The following is a 9,370-nucleotide window of genomic DNA, read 5'->3' on the forward strand; positions in this document are numbered from 1 at the left end:
GAATTCAGTCCGCCTTTTGATCAGGTCTAGTAGGACCTAGTGAAGAGCTCACCATTACAAGAATTTTACTTATTTTAGGTAAAATTTCCAAGTAAAGAGATTAGTTAAGAGAGGACCCCACGTCCAACCTATCTAGAAGAACAAAGCTTGACTTTGTGAACCATCCCGCACGCATTGCTAAAATCAATTAAGATTTTGTTTATATAATAAAGAAAATGATTTCCAACACCAATTATTTTGGTAAATGATATTACCATCACAAACATTATTATTCCCTCCTCTTTCTCTTTACACAAAAACACCTTTCTTCCTCCTCTGTTTTCCATCTCTTATCCTGAAATCCCACCACCATGCTTGATTCCGGCACCAAACACCCAGAAAACCGTATCCATTTATACGACCCGGTTGGCCTTTTAAACGACGGGTATGGAAGTTTCAGACCGTCAAGTCACGCTACCCGACCCAAAAGACACACTGTATCTTATGATAATTTTGTAGAAACCAGTGCTAATAATAATTCGGGTTCCGGGTTAGGATCTTATGATAGCTTCACCGATGCGAATAGTACCGGTGGGTTACGATCTTACGATAGCTTTGAAGTTGATAGTTTGGTGTTAAGATCTTATGATGATAGCAGCTTCAATTTAGACACCGCCAATGGCGGCAAAACCACCACCGCCGCCGCCCCCACCACCACCACCGCTACGGCTGATCATGATGATAAAGACAGAAATGACGGTGGTTTAAGGTTTATCGTAGTCAACATCGCTGTTGAGGATGATCAGTCTGATGATTCAACACCACGCTTGTGGGGCCCAAAATCTCCGAGAAGTCCTAAATCTCGTCGTTCTCCTCTTCATCAATCAACCACTGCTGTCAATTCAGTAAATTCATCTTCTTCTCTGAATCATCAACCCAGTAGTCCTAAATCGTCTGCTGTTAATTCAGTAAATTCATCTTCTTCTCTGAATCATCATCAACCCAGTAGTCCAAAATCTGTTAATTTTTCACCCATGAACCCCACAATTGTTAAATCAGTTGTTAATCCACAAAATTCAACAACCATAAACCAGCAACAATATCTAGCAATGTCGCCTAGTTCCAGAACTCAAGCAATCGCCAAGGGTCGTAAAGAATTAATGGACATGGTTAAGGACTTACCCGAGTCGTTCTACGAGTTGTCATTAAGAGACATAGTAGATCAGAAATCCGAGTTGCCGACTCAGAAGGAGAAGGAGATTGATATTCCTGAAGAAAAGAAGGCGATAATCAAGGAAACAATTAACTCTAAAGAGACAAAAAAGCAGAAGAAGAGTAGCAGTAAGAAGGTGAAGAAGAGTGAGAGCAAGAAGAAGATGGTGAGAAGTAGAAGTGTTGATAATGGAAGATTTCTTCTGAAAACTTCTGTGTTTCCGATTCTAGGGACGAGAAAAAGTAAGAAGAGTATGAGTGCTGCGAGTAGTTTTAAGGTGGCGCCGATGCCGAAAGTGGGGTCCACATCGGCTTCTGCACCGATGAAGTTTGGTGATAAGGATTGGTGGAGAAGACGATCGTGTAAATCAATTGAGGGTGATGATAAGAGGAATGGTCTTAGTAGTCAGAGTATGAGCAGTCGGAGCAGTAGTAGCACCAGTCGAAGTAATAGCATCAATGGAATTGGAAGGTATATAAGTCATTTTATATTTTCTAAATTGCTAGTTGTTCATTATAAATTATATGGAAATGATAAAGGTAGCAACATGCGATCTTTAAGCCGTGTCACAGTGGTGACATGGCACGTCTATGTGTCATAAATTGTATTTGGAAACTAAAATATTTAGATTATATAACCTATTATACATGTCATAAAAAAAGTAGGAAAATCTTAATATTCTAATTTACAAATTGAATAATATAATTTTTTATTTCAGAAAAATAATTCTAATTTGTATAGGATATTAGAAAAAAAAAATACTTTTAATTATTTATATGATATAGGAAATTAAAATAAAAAAATAAATTTACTAATTTATACTTAGAAAATAAAAAATACAGTACATTAGAAAATAAAAAATTAGGAAAAGAATTTCGTCTTTATTTGTTTATTGGGTTTATACGGCACTTGAAGTGTTGTTCTTCCTCTCCGAAATTACTAATCTAATGAGATGATGACGCATGACTGTGCGCCTGTAGGCCGATGAACTGCGTGTAAACCTAATTAAAACTAACTTAATCATTAAAATTAAAACAATATTTTAAAGTAATGTATAATTATAAATATTTATTTACATAAAATAATTTATTTATTTTTTTGGGTGAAAGAAGATCGAGGGGCAGACCCCTAAGTAAAAGAAAACACAAGTCAAAGGAACCCAAAACAAACGAAAAACTACAGACTATCAAAACAAAACGAAGGGAAATATTTCTTGATAGAGTCAGTAGTTTTAGTTCCTTGCTACTCCGTATTTACATAAAATATATTACTTCGTATTTTATTATAAATTGATGTATTTTTTAAATTAAATTGATGTATTTTTTAAATTGCACAAAAATATATTATTAGATTTAATTTTAATTTTTTTAATTTGTAATTTATAAGATAAAAGGAAATATATATTTACTATGAATATAATAAATATTTGTTTCCTTCTTTGTATCGACTGCCTTATTTATATATTTTCATAGTAAAAATATTGAATTGATAGTAAAAATAAATTGATGACGTGTAGCCTACATGGTGCTTATTTGTACCAATGAAATGCCGACACGTAAGATTGCGACAACATTTTGTTGTCGCAACTTGCGACCTATATCATCGTCCCATCACCTTGAATACTATTTTGTGTTACATTTTTAACAGAATTGAAAGAAATTAATAACTTTGAATTTCTGAAATTAGATGTAGCTAGGTCATTCAACACTTAATTAATCTAGGATCTATTGGCAAAAAAAAAGGTAATCCCTTCGTTTTTTTAAAACATTTTCTATTTGATTGAAACCGCGAATTCGATCCCCGCAATAATAAATGGGAGGGTTGGAGAATATATTCATCCATAACTCGCTCCGAATTCGGATTATTCCTAAGGATGAACCGGGTGCTAACACAAACAAAAAAATGTTGTGTACTTGTATTACCGAAAAGGCTACATGTACCCTCAGGGTATGAAACGTTTGGCTGTTTTTGGTGTTAGCATCTTGTTCACACTTAGGGCTAATCCGGATTAGGGACGAGTTCTGGGTGGTTAGGTTCCAGTCCCCTCCCAATTGTTGTTGCGGGGGATCGAACACGAGTTATCCCTACCAAGTCCAGCCCCAATCACCACTGAACCAACAAGCAATTGGTATGAAACGTTTGGCTGTGATTGGTCTAAAATTTCAAATTCAATGTGGGGTTGCTATTTTAGATTTAAATTTTAATCCCATGTGGGTTTGCTTATGTGAAAACAACCAATGAGAGCACAGGGCATGTTACTATTTAGTACCCTGGAGGTACATGTAGCAGCTTCCCAAATTCATTGGCTGGTTTAGAAAGGAAGTGGATGTAGGGATTGGGAAAAGCGAGTGTGTGTAAGAAAAATAATCATTTTATTTTTATTTTATTGCTTTTTGGACCCAAATTTCTGAAAAGTTGGAAAAAACTTATGACTTAAAATAGAAACATTAAATGTTTTAAGGAACGGATGAAGTACGTTTGATATTAGAGGTTCTTTAGTACAAAATCAAAAGTGACATAATAAGCTTAAGACCCTAGAGGCCAGACCAATGTCCCTTTCCTATGAACAATGATTTGTAAAGAAAACTAATGTCACTTTCCTATGTTTGCAAATTGTGATAACATCAGTGGTGGAATCAGGATTTTTGAGTCGGAATGCCTGACATGTTAATAAAACAATTATTTAATCCGCAGTAGTTTACTTTTTCTAATAAATATAAGGCGTAAACGTTGCTTTTTTACAAAATTGGGTTGGCGATCGACCACCCTTATCTCACAGTGGCAAATGCTATGAACTAAAATTGACACCCCTTTTTTTTTTCTTATGCAGGCGCAGCAATAGATTTCTACCTAGCTGTTGCATGTTCAATGGAAGAAGAATCGAAAGCAAGAAATTGACCTGAACACAGATGCCTCTTGGAAACATGAAGGCAATAGCTATATCAGTATATCGTTTGTTGTAAGTATATATTTTCCATCAATTAATAAGCACACTCATAATAGAAGATACAGGATTTTGGCAGCAACTTTTTCTGCAAAGGATGTGTACATTTTCTATACAGACTAGAGTTTGTTTGACTACTGCCTTTCTATTTATTCCAGTACATTGGCTGCAAAACAAGCAGACATTTTTTTCTGATCCAATTCGCCAAACAGAATCTTATAGTAGTTTACTGGATCTTAAATAACTGTGAAATTATTACAGTTAGATTTTACCAAGGATAAGTTACTCTATATTCTGTCAAAAGGTCACCTAATATTCAATTAAAGTCACCTTTCCGAACAGAAAAACATCCTCTTATGCCCTGATCTTTTGGACTTTATTTCAGTCCAGTTTAGTTCAGTTCAGCCAAATAAAGCTAAGAAAAACAATGTTGTATCCTTTTGAAAGGTGTCTTTAATTCAAACATATGGTTAAGACTTAAGAGTCATCGCCTTAATAACACCGAAATCTTTTCTAACAAAACTGATTCCATTCCAGGAGATAAAACAAAATGTATCAGACAAGTTTGAGGGACTAAAGAGGCCGAGGAAAAGAACATGAAGTGGTCAATTGTGGGACTTGCAACAGTTACAACCTCGAATCAAAAAGACCATTGATATCCAGGAGAGTTTTTAAACCCTCAATCAGTGTTTTTCAATGTAGAAGATTCTCTGACACGAAACCTTCACTGTCTGCAACAGATCGAATAACGTATTGTCTTAGATTCTACTATGATCAGTTTTATATTTACACGTACAATCACAACAACTTTAGACGAAAGCACAATGTCATGTACAAGTACTACGAAGGCCAATTATTTGTACTACTAAATGAATTATTGACCTGATACTGATTACTTACTGAGTGCAATTAGCAGTAGCAGCTGCTGTTACTAAATCTGAATGTTGAATGCTAAATTAGAAATATATCAAACGCTCTTTAAAATTGATGGATATAAAGATTGACTTATTCAGATATAATTTAAATGTTGACTTATTTTTAACAAACGGCTTAAAGATGGACTTATTAGTTATTCCCATCAATTTTGCCTAAATTTTATGCAAACATAGTAGTACGTAGTATATATCAACGCAAAACTTATATAAACGACTAACATTCAAAAGAATTATATGGATGAGTATGTGTGAAGAAAATAATGTTAATACTAATAGGTTAGGTTAATAATAAGTAAATTAGATTTTAGATGATGAGTTGATCTCCTATCAGACCATGCATCTAACCAAATGTATAGACATGTCGGATCATCTTTTTCAAAGAAGCCTTTGGAGGATCCACTACTCCATAATAAGTTAAAGGTGGGTTAGGAGATTAAAATGGCAAACTAGACATGATCAAAGGTAGCCCGATCAGCTAACCCGATCAGGTCCAACCCGAAAAATGATAGATTTCGGGCATAAATTGTGGGTCCAAAAATACCGGCCCAAATATAAAATTAATCTGGCCCGATAATGATCTGAAAAACCTCTATTTTGCTTGACCTAGCCTGGCATGTAGGGTGCACATTTTTTGGCACGGTCTGGCCCAATTCGCCCTTTGATTCACTTAATACTCGATACATAACTTTAAAGGCATGCCATGCACTATTAACCACATAAACACAAACTCAATATTTACAATTGTTGTTCAACTTGTTGTAGTTAAGCTTGAGACTAGTACGTTATGACTTGATCAGTTGATCACGAGATAATAAAAAGTTCACTGCAGCAAAATTTATGTTGTTAATTAATATTACAGCAAAATAACCATGCTTATTTCAGGGAAATAAATTTCGACAGGATTAGTAAAAATGTTCAGAATCATTACATACAATTTTTTGTAGAAGGTAAAATGAGTGTCTTGTCGATTGGGACAGAACTCCGCACGGTCAACTCAGTCCGGGTTATCAGGTAAGACACTTAAAAAGTAGGCTAGTGGATATAGAACTTCAACCTTCTGATTGGAATGTGCAATCTTTTCCACTATGCCAAAATATTGCTTATCTATATTGAGTACAATATAACACGTACATTTACACTTGTATTTAACACGAACCATAATATCTCTAAAAACAAAAGAAACACAAACTAGACATTTGAGAATCCATTATACTTCATATGTATTTTGGATAAATTAATGGTCAAATGTGTTCAATTAAGTGAAGACCCTAAAAAACAAAGTGTAACCTTAAAAAATGGAGGGAGTATATTTGGTAGTTGAATTGTTTTAATTATTTGACCAAATTTTGAATTAAAATATAATAATCTCCATTAACACAAATCTACAATCCAATTAAGCAAACAGAAATTCCTTATTTAGATAGAAAAACATAGGAGTTTTCGAATTGAAGAGATGAAACTGCAACATCATTAATAATATTGGACCCAAAAAAAGGAACTTTACATGATAATATTAAATGCCACAATGAGCTTCTCATGAAGTAAAAATAAAACCAAAAGTAAAAAGACAATTATGTCCTTTAATCACAAGATCCTGATCATAGTACATTATTGTCCCCTTCCAAAATTTATGGAACCCATGAGAATCTTCTCATCTTTTCAATTACTCCCAAAATTTAAACAAAAAATTAAAAAAAAAAAAAAAACAAATTTACAATAACAAAAATAAAAACAAAAACAAAAATTCAAAACGTACCATTTCCACTATTGTTTCTACTGTGTTGCATTGCATTGCATTGCATGACTTATACAAACAAGCTTGGAAATAGTAATAAGTGGCCGGACTCGAGTCGGGTCGAATCTGACCCGAAGAAAAGAAATGTAGAAAATAAGGAAATTAAATTGATAATATTATATTATTTATATAGTTGACTTTTGTTGACTAATTTTGGAGCCCTTTCTCTTTTTTTTCTATAACGTACGCATTAATTCAAGAACTCAACCGATAATAACACAAAATATTAACTAAATTTACCAAAAGAACCAAACAATTAACAAAACCGCGTCGTTGTTGGATGTAATTCAGTTGTGGAGAGGGTTGGGACCACCAGGAACGAGGCGTTTTTCAACGCCGTAAAGCGGGTCAATCTCGGAGGAGGAGATAGAAGAACTCGACGGCAGCAGCGGCGGCGGAGGTGGGAACACGAGGTACTGCCGGAATTGAGTGTTGCAGATAGACGGTGGGTACTTCGAAGGGAAGGAGTCGCAGTAACGGTGGTGAAACGGTGTTGATGACGACGACGATGACGACAACGGTGGTTGTTGTAGTGTTGTTGACGTGGAGGGTTCAAGAAACAAGGTGTTTGAATTTGTATTTGTATTTGTAGAGAGAGAAGAAACGGGGAGGATGAAGAGGAGGAGCACGGTGGTTGTAAGGAGGAGGAAGACCGGAGATAGGGCGGTGATCTTGGTGGTTATCGTCATCATCATGGCCGGTTAATTGATGAGTCTGAACTCTGAACTCCGAAGTTGAACAAAGTTAGGTTAGAGAGAGAAATTTGTAGAGAGAGAAGTTGTGGGGGTTTTGGACTTTTGGGGTTTATAAAGTGATCGAGTTAGTTGTTCGTTGTTGTCACGGTTCTGAATCTTTGGTATATTTTTATGTCTCCCTTATTTATATAGCTGTACATGATCATACAATCGACGATTAGGAGATTACCAGGTTAGTCTAAAGTCTAATTAAAGTCTAAACCGATTCAAATTCATATTGTACGAGTAATTAATTATTATTATTAAGAGTTAAAAGGTGGAGTAATTAATTTTACCCTAAATTGACTAGATGCAAGACCCCTTTGATGCACGGGTTAATTTTGTTTACATTTGTAACCTAATAATCTTTTCAATCTAATCGATCTAATTTTTTTTCAAGGAAAATTAATTCATTAATAAAAAGTCATATGACATCTACGAGAGAAATAGAGATCTAACAAGTACATGATATGATAAATTGAATCAATAACGACTTCATTCGTCAAAACAACGGTCGTTGAATAGATCTTGCACGGTAAAATATTTCTTGTATATAAGAACATGCAACCTTTTTAGAGATAGGGTCTAACGATGTGTTGTAGCCGCGGGGACAATTTCCACTTGATTCATTTGAATGTACTCGGAAAAAATTGATATCTAATTGCGATGTCGTATATATAAAACTTTACCAACGAACCAATTCTACATAAATCCACTACGAGGAATGACATGCAAACTAAACATACTAAAGCTAACTCCGTAGGGAGACTAGCACTTAAGGACGAACTCTGCAAATATATATGGTGAACATTTATTGAATTTAAGAGACAATAACTAAATTAAATGAAGAGAAAGAGTCGAAAATAGTCTAATTTCTGAAATAAACCCTAGAATAGGAGACGGAGAATAGGAGACGGGGAATAGGATAGGGGAATTAAAGGATGAGTTTCTTCGTCGGTCTTAGAGCACCATTTATGAAATCATAGATTTCGGCTAACGAGAGATAAGATTTCTATTTTATTTTCAGAATAAAAAGATTCCTTTTCCACGTTGATAAATAAATAAATAAATAAATTGTATACAACTCCATCCAAAATTAAACTCTCTAGTAATTAAAAAAAATCTAAAATAAAATTCAATCCAAAATCAAACTACACTAATCTAAACTAAAATTCAGTACAAAATCAAACACTAATCAAATACTAGGGCGCAACGTATGAAATCTAATGGTTTTGGCCAATGAAATCTAAAATTTCTAAATTATTTTTAATTTAAAAGTCGAGTGCCACGTAGATAAATAATTAGGTGCCACATAAATATTTTAATTAATTAATTACTACTATAAACAATTCCATACAAAATTAATCAAACACTCTAATATTATATCTATCTAACTATCTATATAAGAGTTGAACTTTTGAATAACACAAAGAGCGCCACCTAGGAAAATATTTTTCTTATTTTATTTTATGTAATATGATAAATATAAGATATTAAGGAAGGATTATAACGCTACTGCAATTCTTGTTTGATACAGAATAATAATGTATAGAACCATATTATTATGTGACTCTTTTTGCATTCCTGTATAAATCAAGCTGTCATGACCTCACCAGCCTCAAAAGTCTAAACAATGAGATTTTGTTTAGCGTGGAGTGCAAAATAAGTTTTGTAAACCTTCAACAAAGTTGTGTTTCTTCCTTTTCAAATAGTATGAATCTTTAGTTAATTTTAATTCCTTCATAATCACTTCCATTAATGATTTGTGCC

The 9,370-nt window shown here is 34.0% G+C and overlaps 1 protein-coding gene across 2 annotated transcripts; it reads left to right on the forward strand.

Annotated features, from left to right (window-relative positions):
* The first annotated feature begins 218 nt into the window (after window positions 1–218).
* On the forward strand, window positions 219–5,072 carry LOC110782030 (uncharacterized). 2 transcript variants are annotated; one of them, XR_002531892.2, is made up of 3 exons: window positions 219–1,663; window positions 4,023–4,151; window positions 4,674–5,072. XR_002531892.2 is itself a non-coding variant. In XM_021986090.2 (2 exons), exons 1-2 carry the CDS (start codon window positions 351–353, stop codon window positions 4,093–4,095), a joined length of 1,386 nt encoding a protein of 461 aa, XP_021841782.1. In that variant the 5' UTR covers window positions 220–350; the 3' UTR covers window positions 4,096–4,331. The 2 variants fall into 2 exon arrangements, 1 of the variants encoding a protein (XP_021841782.1); XM_021986090.2 differs by lacking the exon at window positions 4,674–5,072 and having other exon boundaries at window positions 220–1,663; window positions 4,023–4,331.
* The last annotated feature ends 4,298 nt before the right edge of the window (window positions 5,073–9,370 follow it).

Source organism: Spinacia oleracea, chromosome 2, assembly GCF_020520425.1.
Source record: "Spinacia oleracea cultivar Varoflay chromosome 2, BTI_SOV_V1, whole genome shotgun sequence".
In the NCBI taxonomy this organism is placed as follows: domain Eukaryota; kingdom Viridiplantae; phylum Streptophyta; class Magnoliopsida; order Caryophyllales; family Amaranthaceae; genus Spinacia; species Spinacia oleracea.

What these genes read in the sequence shown, in the direction of transcription:
- LOC110782030 (XM_021986090.2), top strand. Translation starts at nt 351, where the DNA reads ATGCTTGATTCCGGCACCAAACACCCAGAAAACCGTATCCATTTATAC. An exon ending in AGCATCAATGGAATTGGAAG is followed by an intron (nt 1,664 to 4,022) that starts GTATATAAGTCA and finishes TTTCTTATGCAG; the next exon opens with GCGCAGCAATAGATTTCTAC.